This window comes from Copadichromis virginalis, linkage group LG9, assembly GCF_057382275.1.
Source record: "Copadichromis virginalis isolate Kocher_CV1m ecotype Utaka linkage group LG9, C_Virginalis_male_GT1.1, whole genome shotgun sequence".
NCBI lineage: Eukaryota > Metazoa > Chordata > Actinopteri > Cichliformes > Cichlidae > Copadichromis > Copadichromis virginalis.
In genome coordinates this window covers 21,546,229-21,568,105 of record NC_140626.1, presented here as the reverse complement: position 1 = coordinate 21,568,105, position 21,877 = coordinate 21,546,229, and the positions used below count along the sequence as shown (strand labels likewise).

Genomic DNA, 21,877 nt, shown 5'->3' with positions numbered 1-21,877 from the left:
GTAAAGAAGCCATCTGTGTTGTTGGTTGTAGCCACCAGGGGTCAGCTGAGTGCTGGGCTACGTGAAGCTCACTGTTCAGCCTTTACCAAGTGTGTGTCTTTAAAACACATACTCTTACAATAATGTGGCAAGTTCAATATCCAAGCACAAAAACATCTAAGATAACATTATATGATTAAAGTTTAATATTAATGTTGTGATGTAATTAGGCAGGTATAACACTGTATGTATGTAAACTAAAAATAAATGTAAAACACATTGGCATATTGATTAAAATACTATATAAAGACGCTGTATATATAGTGGGGAAAGTTTTTTTGTTATATACTATATAACAAAATACTTCAAAATACTTATCTTGCATTTATACTGATTGTTACTAAACATATATGTAATATTTTAAAAAAAAACAACATTCCTTCAAAAGACATTTACCCATGTAAGGCCTGAATGATGGTATTGGTCGTCCCATAAGAATGTAACTGGTGATAGTAGATACCAAAGCATATGATTCACATAACTTTTTTATATCCATCAAAACACTCAGTGACCCTCTGTGACTCATGTAAGCGGTCATCCTGGAATAAACCACTCCTATCCGGATAGAAGTGTTTCATAGGATAAAGTTGATCACAATTTCCAAAGCTCTTAACGCTAGGGCTAAATAATGCCGTTTTTCTTTTAATTTATCCTGTCTCTTTAAATGTATCTGATGTACTTTAAACAGTAAGTTTAACTGCACAGTATACCTGATCAAAAATGTTGTAACTCGTGAAAAAATTAAACATTTAGCGATTTCTCTGTTAACATTGTTGTAAATGCAGAACATTGTAAAGCAGGGGTCTCAACTTGTGGCCCGGGGGCCACTTGTGGCCCACGTCACCCCTACTTGGCCTGTGTATTAACGGGAATAAATATAATGCAGTTACTTTTTGTGTTAGGAAGGATTTGTTTGTTGTTGAGTGCAATTTTAAAATAAGTTCTAAAGCATTTAATATAAGGGCAGTATGTGCAGAGAGCACAAACGTGTTGAGGGATTGGCTGTGTTAGTTCAGTCAGTTATTTGTAAAGAAAACAAGTTTCACTAGCAGTCAAAAGCTAATGTGTATAGTTATGTCTGCATTTTTATTTTGTTAAATATGAACAAAATTATAGCAGAAGTGCTGCCACGTGTCTGGCCTGGAAGAGAGAGCACCAGTTTGTTTATTTGGTAGTTCAGTGAAAGGCTTCAGTTAGAAAAAAATTGTGTTCATGTTTGCAGTTTTGCCTTTTCATACAATGTTTTAAATTTTCAAAAAACAAACAAAACACTACAGTTTTGGACATGTTTGTGGGTGTTTTCTTGTTTGTTTGTTTTTGTACTACTTAAAGACTAAAGTGGCCCTCACATAAGATGACAGTGCCAGCAGTGGTCCACAGCACATTTAAGTTTGAGACCCCTGTTGTAAAGTAAAAGGCTGATAATTTAGCCAGTCAGTGTGAGATTACCGCAGAGTGCGTGGGAAAAAGCATAGTGTGTGGTTAGTTGGGAGCACGTGAGCCTGCAGTGGATGCAGGTGAGGTGGGATAGCTGGGTAATCCCGGACAGAAGCCCTGCAGTGATGATGCACGGCCTGGTATGTTAAGCTCCAGCTCTGCTTTTGATTTCAGCATTTCTTGCAACACACCATTGAAATAACTTATTTTAACACCACGAGTCAAAATAAACGTGACAACAAAAATTATAATTACATAACTACGATATCTAGCATGCACACGATCACACGCTAAAATGTTTTGCTGCACATAAATTTTAAGTTACAGCAAATATTTTAAATTCATGAAGACACAAAGGTTACTTGAATGTTTTGATTATAGTGTAATTTTTAATATACAGATAATGTGCTGATTTTTAAAATAGATTTTTTTATGCATGCTAAACAAACAATAATATAATATAATATAATATAATATAATATAATATAATATAATAAATAATATATTCATAAAAATACATTATTTTAAAATCTTTAAAACACAAGGACCAGAACCTGGACATCTCAGCCTACCTGCCCACCCCATATTTTAAAAAGAAAAAAATAGACTCTGAAAATAAAAATTAAAAAAAGGCAGCATGATGTTAGACAAATGGCTTTAGTGAGTCTGCATATGTGCCCCCCTCCTGATTTCTTTGTTATTTGCATACTTGTCCATATTTTATGTTTCAGATCATCAAGCAAATTTTAACCAAATATAACAAGCGAAAATACAAAATTCAGTTATTAATGGAGAAAAACGCTATCTATAGCTACCTGATCTTATGTGAAAAAGTAAAATCCCAATCATGAATCAAGAAATCACTTAAGTAGACCCTGTCTGACAAAGTGAAGCAGGCTAAAAGATTCAAAAACCAACACATCGTGGCACATCACCGACTCATCCAGGAGGTCCCAAAAGACCTCAGAGCAACATCTAAAGACCTGCAGGCCTCTCTTGCTTCAGTTAAGGTCAGAGTTCATGATTCGACAATCAGAAAGAGACTGGGGGGAAATGGCATGACACATCTCACATTTACCAGAAAACATCTGGATGATCCGCAAGACTTTTAGGAAAATATTCTGTGACCTGATGAGACAAAAACACATTTTTTTTGGAAGGTTTGAGTCCCGTTACATCTGGTGTAAAACTAACAGAGCATTTCATAAAAAGAACATCAAGCCAACAGTCAGACATAGTGGTGGTAAGGTAATGGTCTGGGACTGCTTTGCTGCTTCATGAATTCTGCTTATTCCCAGAAAATGCTGAAGAAGAAGTTCAGGACTCGAAGCTCAAGCACACTTTGGTTATGAACATACCAGCAAGTCCACTTCTCAATCATACACACGCACACACAAAAAATGTAATAAAAAAAAAGGTTTCAGTGTGGCCCAGTCAAAGTCTGGACTTAAATCAGATTGGGATGCTTTGGCACAACCTTAAACAGGCTGTTCATGCTGGAAAACCCTCCAGTGTGGCTGAATTACACGCAAAATTCCCCCACAGTGAAGTGAAAAACAGGGCCAGATAAATTTGGGAATCATTTTCTTCCTTTAATAAATAAAATCACCATTTAAAAACGGCATTTTGTATTTAATTATTTATTCAGTTAGCTGGTCAGTTTGATTGTCTGAAAGGCATGATGAGGACATCTGATAAAATCTTCACATTGTATTGTGTTACATTAAATGCAATGTTGTCTGTTTCCTGTGTTCTGAAAGTATAGATTTAACGACTTGCACAATAAAATTATTCTGCATTAAATATAAAACATTTTAATTTCTGATCATACTAGAGTCAGTAATTATTTGAGAAGTCTTACCTGATTAATCATTATTCATCTTTTTTGTTACAGAGGCCTTATCGAGTGATCATAATTAGCTTTTTATAGCAACTCAGAAACATGCAGCGATGTACGTGTGTGTGTTTGTGTGCACACATGTCCAGGCTGCTTCTATTTACTACCTCATGACATACTGTGCTGGCCGCACCATGTTTTGTACAGCTAAAAGGAGGAATTAATAGGGATCCCTGACTGCATACATGGCATCACACTCTTTATTTAGTGCTACAAACAGCTCGGGCCATCTGGATGTGCTGGTCTGAGCAAATAGTTGATGGAAATGTGGAGCAAAGCCTTTTGAATATTGCATAATTTCTATATCTGACATCACCATTTCCTGGTTTTGTCCTGTTTCCTTGAGCATTGGAAAGATTGTAAAAATCAGATGGGGGGCTGCGGCTGTAAACATATGGAAAAGCAGAGGATTGTTGTATAGTGTATTGTTTCAAGTTTCAAACTGCAGTGATAATCATTTCGAGTTTCCTCTGGCAACTGTTATCTGCCTATTTGTTGTGTGAAAATGTCTGCTGCACGTTCAGATAAAAAAGACCACTGATCATTAAAAAGAAAATCTGTTAGCTCAGATTTATGTGTTTAGATTGACTAAACTCCACAATAAGACAGAGCATTTTAAACCAGCCTGACTGTCAGAGAGGACGAACCGATGGCACGCCTTGTTCTTTTGGAAATTCTGACTATGAGAACAAGCCTGTAATTTCTTTCAGTTCACCATTCAGCAGCTGAAATGAAAAGAGAAGTTGAGTTTCACGCTCAAGCAGAAGTACAGTGTGTGATTTAAATATGAGTTAACCAAATTCTGCTCAACAGCTGCTTATTTACAAGTATTCAGGGTGAAAGGACCCACAACAACCACAACATAGAAAAGGGAAACTGTCAATAGCAATGCAGAACAACCCAACTGTATAGAGGAAGATGGGCCTACTTAAGTTGCTTAGATTTAAAGATATACAGATGAAATAATGTTTCCAATTAGCACCCAATTTACTGCTTTCATACAAGAGCTTAAGAGAGAAAAACCTCATACAAATACAAATATTAAAATAATCCCCAAGTGAAGGCAAGAGCTGATTTCAAGAAACAATGAGTGCATGAAAAAGTATTTTGGGTCATTTTTCTCTCACACGCACACAATAGACACGATCTCGGCTGAAATTGATTGAGGCGGTAACCTGTTTGTGAACCCTGAACATCGGGAGCACTGATCTTTAACAGTCCACAGAGACAAGTCAAACAGTGGGCAACTTGGATTCACCACATCCTTTTGTTGTCAGGTTCAGAGAAAGTCAAGGCCAACTCAATAAGTCTTTATCTTGGCTTTGGTGTGTGTGTGTGTGGGTTAAAGTGTGTGTAAGTCATGCATAAAAGGGTAGAAATAATGACTACGTGCACATTCCTGTGTATATGCCCGCTGGTAATAATGTGCATAAGTGCACGTGTGTCTATTGTAGGCGTGCAGTACATGTGCCGCTCGCAGCGTCTGGAAACTCCATTTGAGTGGCGGTCAGGATGCCAGTGTCTCAAACAGGGAGGCCGCCTGTCTCGCCCTCTCCACTCAGCCCTGCCGCTCAGTGACTGACCCTTAATCAGAGGAAGGTTGTCCGATGCGAGCACAGACGGATAAATCACTCCTCACCCTGGGCTGCTATCTGGGTCGTGTGTAGCCAGGGTGTCCCGTCAGCGGACTGGCCCTCAGCCCGGGCCCTCCAAAGCTAATAGCCATGTGGCACTGAGCCCTTTGGTGAGGAGGACCCTGCCTGCCACTGTCCTCCGGGGAATAATAGTCCACATTCTGTGCATATCAGTGTTTATATTTCTGTTGAAAGGCTTGGATGCTGATATAGTGTAGCCTCACAATCTGGGGACACTGCAAAGACACTGTCCACTGAACATTTTCTTATCCGCCATTGTATATTGTCTTTATTTCCTTATTTAATACTTTTTCCCTTCACACTGGCTCCCTCTTTGTAATACTGGAAAGAAACTTTGTTTATATAGTTATATTTACACTCTACTGCTCAGATGAAAGATAAAGTCTGAGCTATTTATGTGCTGAACCAGTGTACGTAAATTTCCCCATTCAAGTAATGTGCACCCACTGGACACTTCATTAGGTACAACTGTTTCATTTATGGAAATAGTCCAATAGATTAATCAGCTGATCACATGGCAGCAACTCAGTGTATTTAGGCATTTAGACATGCTTAAGACGAACTTCTGAAGTTCAAACTGAGCATCAGAATAGGGAAGAAAGATAATTTAGGTGATTTTGAATGTGAAATGGTTGTTGGTGCCAGACAGGCTGGTCTGAGTATCAGCCGAGATGTACCGGGATTTTCTCGCACCACCAGCTTCACGGTTTACAGAGAATGGGTTGAAAACCCAAAAATATCCAGTGAGCGGCAGTTCTCTGGATGAAAATGCCTTGTTGATGTCAGATTAGAGGCGAATGGTTAGACTGCTTTGAGCTCACAGGGAGGCAACAGTAACTCAGATAGCCACTTGTTACAACCAAGCATGCAGAAGGGCATCTTTGGACATGGAGCACATCAAACCTTGAAGCAGCAGAAGACCTCATCACTCCTGTCAGCTAATAACAGGAAACATTTTCTGGTCTGATCTATCTCAGTTTCTACTGCATCATGTGGATGGTCCGAATTGGGTGTAAACAGCAGGATACATCCTGCCTTTTGTCAGTGGTTTAGGCTGGTGGTGGTGATACAATGGTATGGGAGATATTTCTTGGCACACTTTGGGGTCCTTAATGCCAGCCAAGCATCATTTAAATGCCAAAGCCTACCTGAACACTGTTGCTGATCGTGTCCGTCCCTTTATCTCAACAGTGCGCCCATCCTCTGATGGGTGCTTCCAGGTTTCTTGAACATGACAGTGAGTTCACTGCAAAGATGTACCTAATATAGTGTCCAGTGAGCTATAAGGCTAATGCTAATCCAAAGAGCTAATCCCCTAGTTTAACAGTTAACAAGATAGGCTGTTGCATAGCACCAGTACACGCCCATATCAGCCTTATTAACTGTTATTGGCCTTTTGAATAATAAGATGAGGTTTACATGAGAGATAGAGATGCTTTGCATTAAGTCAGTTTTCCACTGGTCATGATTTCAAACCACACTGATGAAAAACTGGAAGATATAACAAGACAAAGATTTCTGCTTTCTTGTCACAATAAAAGGAAAGTAGAATTATGATGAACTGTAATATAAAAATGCACATTTTCAGTTAATAGAAACAACCTGTGCTTTTGATTTCTTACAGAAAAGCAGTATGTTAAAAAAAATGCGTAGTTACCGCTAAATAGGATTTTTGTTTGTTTTTATAATTAAAGGTGATGCTGTTGAAAGGAAAGAAAAAGATTCCAGCCATGAAATTATCGTGCACACCCTGCAAGCTTTTTACTGTAATTACCAAGAATGTTGGTGAGTTTGAGTACAACCTAATTGAATAATGGTGATATCAGTGAACGAGGGGGGTGCGGAGTGATTTACCGCACCGAAGAGTGTGCTTATCTCTCCCTCTGTCCTATGCAGGAAACACTGGGATGTCACCAGGCAGATTAAAAGCTTGGCACAGCTGATAGGGAGTGCTCAAAATGGACGGGGTGGGGACCTCTGACTGCTGTGCGAGGGGTTTCGGAGGGGTCGGGACGGGCGGTGGTGTGACCTTACGAGTCCTGTTTGGCACGGATTCATTCAAAATCTGGGAATTCCACTGGAAGTTGGGAGGGGGAAAATAGATATAACATCATGCGGCTTGAATGGAATTTTGAATAGTAAGCACATTTTTCTGTAAACGTCTGCCAAGCCACATTTTTTTAGTTAAACCAATCGACGCCAAGAGGAGGAAAATGGAATTCATCAACTTTGTCACACATGTTTAAAACTTCTGTAGGAATAGCGCGCCCGCATGGATGCAAGAAAAGTTAAAAGAGGTCATAGTTGCGGGTTCGGTTGCACGACTTTAATTTGGAGCGAATGTTTCTGGTTAGAGTGCAGCTGTATCATTGTTAATTGAATTTCTGACAGCTGCAGTGCCGGCAGGAGTTCCACAACTTACAAAGGCTAAACAGAGAGCATCGCATTTTATTTTAAGTCATAACACAAAGCCCAAATGTGGCTCAACATCAGAGGAAAACTATTATTATTTTCTGTGTAGCAGGGCCTGATGGAGGCTGGCAGAGGCTCTTGAATTGAGGCAATATAGGCAGACTGAAGAGAGGTGTTTGATGGAAACACGGGGAGACAGATCTGGAGGAACAGCTGCACGAGAGACGCTGGGCCAAATATAGAAAGGGGACAAGGGCCAAAACATATCCCACATTTTTTCCCATTAACAGCATAGGTTTGAATCTAACTTGGCGCCAATTAGTTGCAGTATAGGCGCACGGGCTTTAAATATAGAGCATGGCAAAGGGTGGCAATACACCCGGAACGCAGAGACAGATGTCTTCGTCATGGCAGCCTGTGATTTCACGTGAAGGAAAAACAACAGTATTCATGTCACCAGCTGGTTTGTTCTGACTGTGACGTGGAAGGTTATGTGACAAATGGAGCTTCAGAGAACTGTTGCTATTACCTGCCGCGCTCCGTTAAGTGCAGAGCTTCGGCTCAAGACTATTTTCAGTCCGATTCGTGCGTGTTTGGCGGGATCCGCACTGCTCTATCAGTGTAACCAGACTGTTTTTAACCCTCGCTCTCCGTTTCAGCCTATGCTTGTCTCTTATCTCTCTGCAGTGAAGGGCTGGAATGAGGGGCATGCAGGCTTCGGGCCTACCTGTTTACGCTGAGGGCTTCCTCCATTGTTCGCCCCCTGCTTCCTTTGAAGGATTTTTCACATTTTTGTGCTCGTTGTTGTTTTGGGAACAGGTCATGGGCTGAGACCATGGGAGCCTCCTGTGGCATTCCTGAATCCCTGTCTGGTCGGGGCTCGGCAGGAATTCTTTCCTACAGCACATATCGTGTGTTTCGTACACACCTGAGATATTTTTACAGCAGTACAGTAAACTGTGCGACAGAGTGTCATCACTTTATCCTTTTGTACTAAGCTGAAACCCGATAACTTTTGTGTATTCCTTTGATTCCTTCACTTCAGCCCCAGGTTTACTGTGGAATTAAGTCATCCTTGCACACTAATCCCTTTCACTACAGAAATAGATTCAGTTCAGCCCATTTTTGGTAACTGTCATGCAACTCGTGATCGTTCATGGTTAAGGATATTCGTGACTGGCTAATGCCTGCAGTAATACCTTTTAACCTGATCTACAACTGGAGTCCATTACCCTTCTAAACCTAATTGTATTTCTGGAACAAACACTATTTTTGTTTAGTAAAGTCCTAAAAGTCTGCGAGTGTTTGTCATTGTACTTTTATGTGTCATGTAGTGCATTTGTTCTGCTCAGAAAGGCTCAAAACAAAGACAAAACTAACCTCTATTATAAATTATAAAGCAGTCATGAGATTTCTCAAGGAAAAAAGGTGCATGTTTACCCATTTCATTAAAAACAAGTGATCGTCTCTGTGGGTCCTGAGAATGGAGAGTCCCTTAATCCTTATTACTTAAAGAGGTCTTCAATGAGATTACAACCCTGCACAAATATTGTGGACATCAGTGGACCATCTGTTGCCACTTGTGAAGAAAACCAAACATTTTAACCTGTCTAACCTCATAATTCAACTTCAAATATGAGTACAAACACTCTGAATGTTGAAATGGTGGTGGGGAAAACCAAAGTTTTTCAGATTTTCTTCAGCCGCTTGCAAAATTTTCCCAGGTGAAGACGCACATGCATGACGTGTAATTACATTTCAACTTAAAACACATAGTTAATAAACCTGAGATCTTTCTGACTACTTCTTTAACCTGTTGTGACACCCCCACGTTTCTCTGTGACACACCTTTCTGGAGAGGATTTTCGAGCGCTGCACCTGCACCTGCAGCGCAGATTAACTCTGAGCAAAGATTAAGCAAATTAACTATGATGGAGTCTCCCGAAATACACTGTTACTGTGCAGTCAGTTGAACAGCAGTTGAACAGCAGTCACAATGTAGAGCACGGAATAACATTTCATGGATCCTCTTAAAAACATTTGGGACTTTTGTGATGCCAAAGAAGGTGAGTTCCCACTGAAATCATACAATTGTTTATTTGTTTTTACTTACTGAGCTATTGTTTAACCTATTTACTTACTCAGGTGTAGTGTGTTTATACTTGTAGTGTTTGTAACACCATAAAAATCCTAACAGATTATGTACCGATAGCATATATATACTTTGTCCATTCTGAAAATGCTTTTTTAAAAATCTATTTATAGTCTGCTCCAACTAACTTTACTATCAATAATAAATTAAATAGCTTAAATGGCACCGTAAATTTTTTAAAAAGGAAACTTGAACATTACATGTAACTGTGGCATGTTTACGTATATGCTCAAAGTAAAACTGGTAAGAGGGAATTTATTGTGAAATATTTCTGTCACTTATGCGCCGCTAAGCCAGGTAATCAGAAGCAGACGCCACGCAACTGGCTGGTTTCCCAAAAGTTAGATCATGTTACCTGATGGCAGCAGTTGAGCAAAGTAAACAACATATGCTCAGAAGACGTCATTCAGCTGTTTGCCTCGAACATGGTGTTAAGTTGTTTGTGTCGTTGCAAAAATCCCACGAGGTACAGTCATCTTTAATACAAATTCATGAAGCAGCTTTATAAAATACACCCTGAATGCAGGATAGCTGTATTTAAGATTCAGAGAAGAAAAAGGTCAAGTAGGTGTTCGCAAAGTACGAGAAAACCTGTCTAAATGGATAAAAAGCATTTGATTGTCAACGAACAATAGCTCCCAAAATTAGAGGAAGAATAATTATTAATATACTTAAATGTTAATTTAATGTACATCTGATATAAATAACTGGAAATGGTTAATTCAATGAAAAGAAAAAAAGACATATGAAGTTGATTCACAAAGAAGACCGAGTGTTGTTTGTTTGCGCGAAGATGCTTTTGACACATCAGCAGGAAACTACAGTGGGGCCTCACTCCCAGTGTCTCACATTTAGATGTGTGTTCAGGACGTATTGGAGTCATGGGTACTTAATGGTGTCATTTTTTAATGTGCAGGGTTAACTTTGTAATTGATTGTATATTAACTCTGACTGCAAACAGTCACACAGGCCTAGAGACCAGTTGGAGACCATCTGGTAACCTCCGGTCAGGAGGAGAAAATGTGTATTCACCAAATGGTTGTGAGTTGTAGACAGAGTTCATGGCAGTAAGTGGGAAATCAATTCAGGAAACCCTTTTTTCACATAGGCTTAGAGAACACTCGGTGTCTCTCCAGTAATCACTGGCTACGAGGGAAAACCAGTTGGCAAGTGGTTGCTGGGTGTCATGAAACTGGTTGCAAAGAGTTATAATCTGATTAGCTCAGAGACTAAGAGCGTTTGCAGACAAGTCAGTGTCTTCCATTCAAACTGCCAGCAACTGGGACAATTTTTCACCAACCACTCACTAAATACATATTTTTGTCTAGCACCGTAGATTGTCAGGGGGTCAATGTGGGTCTTGAGGTCTGTGTGACTGAGGTCTAACTTAACCAAGTAGTTCTGGTCCCAAAACCTAAAGAAACAGCAAGCACAAAAAAAAAGAAACCAACAAAACAAGTGAAAATTAATTAAATGCAAAAACAAAGACCAGCATCCTGTTGGCTGGCAGTTATATCCCCGCAGCCAATCCTGCTTTCATATATCGACATTGTTGCTGTATGACTATGGCAAGTGTGTCACAGCACCAGCAAAATGAATACCTTATGTCTATCTCAGAAACAGCAGCAGTGCAGTGTTTGACACCACAGAAACCACTTTAAAGAGTCCAATGGATGTTCAACATACATGGACTTTATATAGAAACTCTGAGCGGGGAGAGCCAAGGGAAGAATTCCAGTCACACTCTGCCAACATCAAAATCTAAGGTGTTTCATATTTTCATATTTCATGTGTAGTAGATTTGGGCTGCTTCTGAGCAATAACTCAACACTAGAGGAGCTTTTTGTACCAAAAGGCAACAATCAAAACCAGTCAAACACAACAGTAAAGGAAAATCCGTTGTTCTTGCTGAACTTCTGTTCCTCTCTTTCTCTCCTCTCACAGCCAATCAGCGATGATGAATGAGGCAGGACTTCGGAACGCCCTCCCTGACCAGTCATCGGGGAGTGGGCAAACTTTTGCCACCTCACGCCACCCAAGCGTCATTGACCCTGTCTTATCAAAGAGGGTCTGTTTCTACAAGAGCGGAGATCCTCAGTTCAATGGTTTGCGCCTTGTCATCAACAACCGCACCTTTAAGACCTTTGATGCACTCTTGGACAGTCTCTCCAAGAAGGTGCCCCTGCCGTTTGGGGTGAGGAACATCACCACTCCTCGGGGGATTCATGCAGTCAAATCTTTGGATGAACTTAAGGATGGGAAATCCTACATTTGCTCCGATAGCCGTAAGGTAAAGCCCATCAATCTGGCACTGGCCAGGAAGAAGCTGCCACCCTGGTACCACGCCAGACCGGTTAGCTCTCACCGTCGGACTATTCAGCAGGGTCGGTTTTTCCCAGGCCAGAGCATCCACAAACAGGAGCCAGTGCTTATTCGCACACCCAAGAGCCTACTGGTTTTCCGCAATGGGGACCCCTCTGTAAAACACACTGTGGTGCTTCACAAGAAGACTTCTCCAAGTTACGAGGCTATCCTGGAATATATCTCAGAGCTCATGCAGTTCCATGTGGTGAAATTACACACTCCTGATGGCAGACGTGTGAGTGTTCTCCTCTGTCAGTGCAACACATAGAAAAAGGATTTAAGAATTAATGAATATTCACAAAACATTTCCTCTAATTGGAAACAAATTAGTATCATTGTTGAATAGATTACACTTCCCATAAGAGACTGATTTAACCTTGGCATAAAATACCTGTCGCATGAGGAGAGAAAGTGTTAAGCTTCTTTGGCCACTCACCCTAATACCCAGAAAGGCCTTCTGGGATACTGCACTGTAAGGCTTTAGGTCAAGGAGCTAATACAATCAGAACCTGAGGGTGATTCACAAATAATAATTAGAAAATAATACTTTTTTCTAGTTATGCATGCAATTTGTGTTATTAAAATCAAGATTATTTGAAAGGACTAACTTCTTTATCTCTTGTCTGCTGCAGGTTGACGGTGTTCCAGGCTTGATATTGTGCTCTGGAACTGTGGTAGCTGTGGGCAGGGAGCCATTCAGGCCTGCAAACTACAGTGCACAGAAATCTCCATCTCCAACATGGCGGCGTACCAAGCAAATGAGTCTCAAGAGGCAAAAGGCTTTGAATCGTAAGTTTATATTCCAATAAACATTTTTTAATTAATTTTTTAAAGGTTTTTAAGACTAAATTATCGTATTTACATGAGGAGAATACATTGCAGGCACGATTCGAAGAGTAGCGTCAGTTCAGCAGACCTCTTTTCATATGACATAATCAGTGCGTCTGGAGTAATCTACCTGGCCTCATGGGATAAAGTTTGGAGAAGTGCTGAGGCAACGCTATGTACATAATACTGTAGATGACCTACATACACAGTCACTGGGTTGGCTGGCTAGTCTGCTTGATGAGCAGCACTCATATCATCTTTCTAATTTTCCTTTTGCTCTTTCTCTTCTCCCTTCATGCTTCTCGGGTGTCCTCTCGTCTTCAATCCTTGGATATTTCGACTCTTTTTTTTTTTGCCTGACTCCTTGAAAAGGTAAAAAGAAGTCAAGGAATTTTTCCTCGTCATCTGAGAGGTACATCGTTCATCAGATCCACAACACCATCGCAGAGAGTTCCTGTGATATACGCAGCAACCCCACAAACTCTGTTGAGTTGGAGTCAAATCGCATCCTGGAGTCTGTAGCAGAGACAGATGGCAATGAAGCTGAAGGGCAGGACTACATGCTGCCCAGCGACGACAATATTGAGAAGTCCTTCCAGGTGAATCAGGACGGCAGCATGACGGTGGAGATGAAGGTGAGGTTGACAATTAAGGAAGAGGAAGCCATCCACTGGACCACCACCCTGACACGCTCAAGCGTGACCAGCCAGCATAATGCGAGCTCTTTACCGGAGACTGAGGCAGAGCTGGACATCTGCTCGCCTAAATCAAACTCACTGGATTTACAGAGTCTTGCTGCCACTGTCGACACCAAGTGGAACAAGGACAAAACTCAAGACAACAATGACGATGATCCACCATCGCTCGGTAATGGAGCTTTAAGTGAGAGCGGTAAGGAAGAGGAGATCGTCAAAAACCACTCAGATGCATTGTCCTCTGGGAGAGCTCCAACACCAGGATACAAGAAAATTAGCAAAAAGCAAGCCTCTGTGGAGAGTATCATATCAGTTACAGAAGATGGGATTCAGCAAGGAACTATTGGCTCTTATTCCTACAGTGAGCAGACAGGAAATGGAACAATGACAGAGCAGTATTGCATGGCCAAGCAGAGCAGCACTAGACCGGTGCCCAAACCAAGAAGACTCAGCTCTGTTGATGTCAACAGTAAAAATGTTTCTGGATTTAAATCTGCAGAAATGAGTGAGATCGTGCAGAGTGAATCCAGCGGAGAGGAGGTGACTGACACAGTCATGCACATATATGAACAGCAAACATGCCAGGACAATTTCCTTGCAAATGTTTGTGCACACACTACTACGACTGTTGGAAGGCCACCTACTTCAGAAACAGGGCAGATGTCATCGAATAATAAATTTGAATCAGAACTCTGCAGACCGTCAACTGCATCCGAGTCCATTAGTATCTGGAAGAGTGAAAGTATGTCAGTAAAGTTGCAGCACAATGGTGGAGGAAAAAATAGACAGCAGCAGTTCCAAAATCCCAGAAAAATCCAAACAAAGACCCATCAAAAAGGCGCCAGCATGGATAAGAGGGCATCCTCAAAGCCCAAGGTGGTTCGGAGGCTCGCAACACCACGAAAAAGACTAAAACAGAATACTGCAGAGGCAACGGAAGCACATAAAAAAGTAAAAGCTTTCTCCAGTGCCGGATACATTAGGAGGATTTATGGAAACAAAATGAAGTCATCGAAAAACCTTAAAAAGAGACCAGCACAAAACAGGGACAGAGGTGTTACAGCAAAGAGCTCAGAAGTGTCAGATGAGACAACAAGAAGCACGGACAAAGATTCAAATGTGCAATCAGTATTAAAAAAATCCATAGAGAGAGTTTCTTTTGATACAAGCCAGATGAATGTTTCTCCCAATGAAGTCAGCCAGATACGGGGAATACTAACACGGCAGACATCGATGCATGTGGAGAAAAGGAGCGAAAACGAGCCCGATGATATTAATGGAAGCGTGTTGCCTGCTTTTAACACCTCCAGCGCTGTTACAAATGAATATGTAGAAAGCTGGCTGCAGAAAGCCCACCTCAACCACCCGTCTCACCTGCATGAGGAACGTCAAAAACTGGAAGCAGAAAATGGCAAGTATAAAGAGCCTAAAAATAAGCATGACCTGATCGATGTGGCAGAAGATGTAAAGTGTTCGGAAATACAAATGTGTCAAACTTCAGAACCTCCACCAGAGAGTTCACTGGCAACATCTGTCAAACTTAGAGTCCAGTCTTTTGAAAACAAATCGAGTCCACCCGTCGAGAAAGCTACAGCCAGGCAGCAACTTCATCATTCTCCAAGCACAAAAAACACAGGAAACCAGAAGAACGAATCCCAAAAAGAAGAAATAAACCATCCTGTGCCACCAAGTGATAAGATCTCAACAGAAACACTGTTAGACAGTGAAGTGGAAAATAAATCAAGCTCAGTCCGGATCTCGTTCCAAAAAGCAACGCCACTTAATACGCTTTCAATGGAGCTACCACCGCCACCTCCTCCTGCTGAAAGCACAGAGCTATCAAACACTGAATACTGCACGGAAGATGCGTTATTAGTGAACAGCAGCCCATTATACAGGCTCTCATCAGTGAGCAGTGAAGGGACAGATAATAATCCATTACCCATCAGTCCTACGTCATTTAAAGATGACACAACAGCATTGCTCTCAAGAACACCCTCTATTAAAAGGGCCCCTTTGGTCAGTAATCTGTCTCTTGAAAGGAAAATGTCAGTGAGAAAGGCTTCTGTTGATAAATATGCTTTAAGCAGTGAGGCCACTCCAGAGAAGACCACATCATTTACTGAGAACAACACTGTGGGAGGTGATGGCATCTGTTCAACACCATCGCAGCGATCAATCGAAGCCCAACTAGAACCGGCACACTGGTCAGGTCTGACGAGCTGCCCGTCGTGTGGTAATTCTGTGTCCCCATCTAGTTTAACATCTGATGAGAGGCTGTCATCGCCCAGTATCTCATCAAATGATGCATCAGTGCCAAGTAATACCCCATTTAAAGTGAGAGAAATGAGTAAAGAAACTCAAAAAGAGACATCAACACCTAAGATCCTGGTGAAAAAAGCAAAAGCAAAAACCAGCCCATCTCCAGAGAGGAAGTTCGAAAACCGCCCCGTGGATAAAACTCTGTCTCCAAACATCAGACCACAAAAACATGCAGCTTCAGATGGCAGCCCCTCCACTGAGAGAAAGCAGACTAATAAACCAAAACTGCAAAAGAGACTCTCTCCATATTCCCAGTCTCTGGACATGGCGTCGCCGCCTGTCAAACACAAGTCAGGTAGAAAGTTGCTCTCCAAAGATCTCTCCTCTGACAACCCATCAGAGCAAACAACTATAAGACAAACGACAACATCAATCCTAAGAAAAAATCACCAGACACCACAGTCACTAAATTCAAAAGCCGAACTGGATAAAATGCTGACCTCTGTCACTTTCATGCCACTGGAAGCGGACCGGTGTATTGAAAAGAACGAGACAGAAGGTGAAGCAGCAGATCAAGAGAACCCTGTGACAAACATGCAAATAATAAAGCCATCAAACACTGCAAAGCAGCCAAGCATGAAACCAGTCCTTGAAAAGATTTGCTACTCAATCAAGTCAATAAGACAGATGACTCAAAACAAACGTCCATCCTGTCTGGAAAAGTCCAACAGCTTGCCAGACTTCTCCTCCCACGTAGCGTCTACGTTTGGCTCCTCATCTAAAGCTCTCCTCGCTTTCTTGGCTGTCATGACCCTCCAGGAAGGGCTTACAAACTTGAATAGGAATGAGCTGAACGCAAACAGCGTCAGCTGTGCGGAGGCTTTAAAAATGATCGATTCGCTCAGAGAAATTGCCGGAATCGAGGATTCCCACAGATTACAGACGAGTTTGTCAAATTTGCAAAAAACGGCCTCAAAGCAGCTCCTGCAGAGCTGGAAGGGCTTTCAGGAACTCAGTGACAAATGCAAAAGCCGCAGCTCAACGCCAAATGGTTCAGAGGCAGAACTCCTAACTGGAGAGAACCCCGAACAAGAGCGTGTCGCTGAAGAAAACATTATTGACGAGATCATGGATAACCTCGATGTACCGGAGAAGCTGAAGGAGGAACTGGCTTCTCTTTCATTAAGTCCAAAAAGTGAATCTGACATTACAGAGTCGTCACCTAAAGATAGCAGTAAAGAAATTGCTGATCATTTCTTCAAAGAGAAAGCCGCCACTGTTTTGGATTCCACACCAGATGATAAAGTGGATGTGGATGTAAGGTCCATCATTAAGCAAACACAACAATCTGGAGCAGACAAATCTCACCTGATGGCAGAGGAAGCAAAGGACAAACCGACAATCCCAACCACTAAAGACAATGATCCACCAGCTAACCCTACTGTTACTGAAGAAAAGTGGCTTCACAGTAAAGCATCGATGCTACAAGAGAACAAGGAGGACTTGCAGTCATGTCAGGACACATCAAGGGAGAATATCATCAAAGTAGAAGTCGGGAGTAAGAAAAATTTCAAGAAGGACTCAGGTGCAGATGATGAAGGGCAGAAAAAGAACTCAAGTGCCAGTAAAGAATTAGCAGAAAGAGGGAGTTGTAAGCAAAGTGTGATCAGTTCAGATGCAGGTGAGCTGAAGAGCTCAGGGGACGAGTCGGAAACTTCATGTGAGGAGATCAAACACGAGAGTATCGAGGGTGAAGACCTGTCCAAACCTGAAAGTCCCTCTGAAGAGGAAGATAGCAAGCTACCAAGCCCCAGCCAATACGTGGAACTAAATGTAAGAGAGGAGAAAAGCATAACCAGCCAAGACAGAGAAAATCGGACAAAGGTCACGTGTACCGAGATGAGCAAAGGTGACTCGTCTGCCCCTGTGTGTCAGCCCAGCTCTGAGAAGGAACACCCGAGCCAAACATACAGCATGGGACTGACGGATGAAAGCACCGGAAACTCAGACATGGATGAGCCATCTTCAGAGGAAGAGCAGCCAGAGGTTGATAGCAAGAAGCTGCAAGTTATTGTTGAAGAAAGCACTGAGGAAGAGCAGGAGGACATGGAGGCGAAACAGCTTTGTGACCTTCCAGATGATCGCGAGCAAAAGAAAAGAGCTTCATCGTCTTTAACAGCTTTGATTGAAGAGCCAAATGAAGACAAGGTTAGCTCAGAAGATGAGGACCCTTACATTGAGGAGACATATATTTATGACAGGACAAACAGTGAGAGCACGCATAGCAATTTAATAGAAAATCAGACTTTAGAAAAAGAGAGTTGTGGGTTTAATGCAGACGATGATAGCGGGAACGATCACAACAGCTTTGAAGAGCACGCAGATGAAGAGGAGCCGAAGGTCCAAGAGGAAAAAATCACCAGCTCAATTGAAGAGTTAAGTTACTATGAAAAAGAGTCCAGCTCAGAGGAGGAAAAAGCTCATGTGGACAGATATAAAGGAGAAACTGTAACCGACCAAGCAGCTCCTGCACTGGCAACACAGTCTGAAGGCACTACCTCTGAAAAGTCTGTGGAGAAGGTCCAGTCTGAAGAAATGATTTCTCAGTCAGTTGCAGAGAGAGTAATTCTTCTAGAAAAGCGAGTTGCTGATGCAGAGAAAAGAAAAAGCACAACAAAAAGTTCTGCAGTCAGATTTTACTCGCAAAAAGAGGCCCCTCAGGACTCAGGCGACGAGGATTCACCCTGTGAATCACCCACATCTCAGGTGACTCTCTGCACCCGATCAGCTCCCCAGTCGTCATTATCCTTCAGCTACGACTCCAGTGGCGTTATAACCACCGAGCCCGAAGGCAGCAGGGTCAGATCCATCAGGGAGATGTTCTTAGCCAGGAGCGCCACCAACATCCAGCAAACTCGTTTCCCAATTCCTCACACATCAGAGCTGGCTGAGCTAAGAGCCGAGACCTCCGTCAGTGGTGGATATCAATCTCAGACTTCAAGCGAACTGTCGAGTGGGGAAGATGATTCGGCGCGGAAATCCATCACTAAAGGCTTCGTGAGGAGGACAATCGAAAGGCTTTACGGCAAGAAGGATGCTAATACTGCTGAGGAAGCAAGTGAAAGGCCCCCATCTGAGCCAAAGCAGGAGAAAAATGGACAGTCGGGCATCCTCGCTTCCTTCCACACAGCCCGATCCAAAGCAATGTCTGAGGTCTCATACTTCTACTCCACAAATGCCCTCGACACCTTAAGCGAAGCGACGAGATGCATCGCTTTTAATGCACAGGTCGGGCCCGGCGACAGCATTCCCATTGATAACGGACGCTGGCTGCTTAGAGACAACACCCTCATCCGAAAGTCTGTTTCAGATCCAATTGGAATCAACAAATCTTTTACAAACACTCCTGAAGGCAAAGGAGCGTTTGAGGACACAGAGGAGAAAAGTCCCTATTCTCTGTTCGCCACAAAACCTGAACCAGAAGAAGACAAGACCAAACTGCTTTCCGGGAAGTGCACCTACTTTTCTTTGCCCCACGGCAGCGAGTCGGACATATATCAGGACGAGCTGAGCACGGTGAGCAAAAGCAGCGCATATGACGACAGCATCACAGAGGAAAAGGACAGCTCAGAAGACACCAAGACGTGGGCCAAGAGGAACGGCATGCTGCCTGCTGACTTTAAGATGATGGACAACAAAGTGCACCCAATGATGGAGCCTCAACCTGAAGGCGAAGTTGTAGTGGTGGTGCAGCCTGGAAAAGCTCAGGGTGTCGTTAATAGAAGGCTCCCGGAGCAGGACGTATTAGATGTACTGTACAATTTTTGTGGACAGCATTGTCCTTTACTGTAAAAGGGGCAGCTTTTTTTCACATAATCACAGAATATGGACGAAACAAGTGTTCATTATTAGGCCACAGTGAGAAATATTTTCTTTGGTGCCTACTTTTTTGCTGTTGCCATAGCTTTGGCATAATACACTATCATATGTCAAGTCTTTTGAGCCAATGCCAAGTGTGTAACAATGCGTCACAGATGCACAAGCTAGCGGATTAACCCTTTTCAACCCTTGCATTTGCCCGTGTGTAACAAGACCTTGTGCTTCGACTTGTCTTTTTATATTGCTTGTTCAGTACACAGAAAAAACAGTTTGATACATCAAGTGTATATTTGCCATTTTACACTCCAGAGCAGCTCTTCTCACCCTATAGGTTGCCTATCAAAACAAGCACTCAGAGCATTACTGTAATCTCGTTTTAAAACTCTAAACACTTTAAGTCCCAAGCAGATGTCAGGCAGCCCCGCAGAGTGAACAGGTCAGTTTGTGGCCTGGAACTCAAATTCTGTACTATACATATTGTATCAGTTGACTACAGTGTAAATAGGACCTTTCCTGGTTTTCGCTTAGTATCCATAGCTTAATGCATATTTGCAATAACCTGGTTTCTATCATTAGGACAAACTGTGTTATGGTTTACGATGTGGCAGCTGTGATGTTTCTGTCTTTTAAAATTGACATTTAAGAATTAAAAGTATGTGTTTCCAAATGTTCGTCTTCTATTTTTCACTTCTTTTACACTAAACTCAGTCCAGATTATTTTTATAGATCCTGGGTGATTAATGTCTTGGAGATTAGCCTTTTTTGGTGAGTAAAAGTGTAAAGGCCGAGGTGGGCGTCGTGTTACAGACACCTCAAGAAGCTCAGCTCGCTTGTTTTCTCTTGCTGATTAGCATCAGCAGATTTCTGAAGAGGAGCGGAGACCTCTGTTTTCTCACTCTGTTTGAGGAAGCATTTGTGTTGTTCTAAGGCTGTTTTGTTTCTCAGAAGTTGCCATCGAGCTGGCCCGTGTTGTGACAGGAGCGTCTAGGAATGCGCTAAGAGGGGAGTGTTTACATGTGCAACTACAAAGAGAAAACACGGCAGCCAGACATTTCCCACAATTTGAGACGATTTAAGACTATCTTTTCTGCTGAAGTTGATTTTTACATCAAAGCAAAGAAGGGTAAAAATCCTTCGACTATCACCGAACACAGATGCACCAGGACGATGATCACTAGATGGCATTACTCATAAAAAAAAAACAGGGTCACGGGCAATTAAAGCAGACCTAGTATGCTGATTTACAGCTACGTATATTTATTTTCAATCTTAGTATAGTAGCTTTGCATGATTCACTATTGAAAATAATCCTTGTTTATCTTATACTAAGCTCAGATCACGGTCTGTACCTCCTTAAACTTTATGTTTGAACAGCAAGTGGGTGGGGCTTCTGTGCCTGAGATGACCACATTAGGGACATCCACACTCGCTGACATCGCTGAGAGTCGAGTCAGAAAAAAACGGTCTAAAACTGAGTGATTACGACATTAAGCCTAAACTGTTGGTTCAAAGCGAGTATTTGCACATACAATCAATCAACTTGAACATGCTGTTCAACTGTTTGTTAAGCTAAATGTCTGTTAGAGGTCAGAGGAGAATGGCCAGACTGCTCTGAGCTGACAGGAAGGAAACAATAACTCAAACACTTATTACAAGCAAGTTATGCAGAAGAGCATCTCAGAAGGACTGCAGCGGCAGAAGACCACACTCTGGAAACTGACTATACAAACAGTCTAACCAAAATCAGAAAAAGGGTTTCTGGTCTTAGGAGTTTTCATTAGGATCAGAATTTGACATAAAAATAAAAGCATGGATCCACCCCGCCTTCCAGTAACATTTCAGGCTGCTGATGGTGTGAGGATGTGGGACTTTTAATAGCAACTGGGCATCACCGAATCACCACAGAATTGCTGCTGACCATGTCCATTTGACCACAGTGTTCCCATCTTCTCATGGCTGCTTCCATGTCACAAAATTCAAATGATCACAAACATATTTCTTGAACATGACTCTTAATCAAGAGCTTGCTGAATTAAAATGGACCAAAATCTCTGAGGAATGTCGTTGATTCTAAGCCACAAAGAATTGAGGCAAAAGACTGGTAAGATGTACCCAATAAAATGGCCAGCGAGTGTATACTGACCTCGTTATTTGAAACTCTTTTAATATCAGAAGCCATGACTATAACAGCATTTACATGACAGAAAATTAGGAAAAATCCATACAAGGTCAAAAGCAGCTAATCAGAAACACCAAA

At 42.0% G+C, this 21,877-nt stretch overlaps 1 protein-coding gene across 1 annotated transcript; it reads left to right on the top strand.

Annotated features, from left to right (window-relative positions):
• The first annotated feature begins 11,546 nt into the window (after positions 1-11,546).
• On the top strand, positions 11,547-20,220 carry LOC146701811 (uncharacterized). The gene is made up of 3 exons (XM_085469210.1): positions 11,547-12,191; positions 12,589-12,745; positions 13,157-20,220. The coding sequence occupies exons 1-3, from the start codon at positions 11,547-11,549 to the stop codon at positions 19,591-19,593; spliced, it is 7,239 nt and encodes a 2,412-aa protein (XP_085325336.1). The 3' UTR covers positions 19,594-20,220.
• Positions 20,221-21,877: the final 1,657 nt, after the last annotated feature.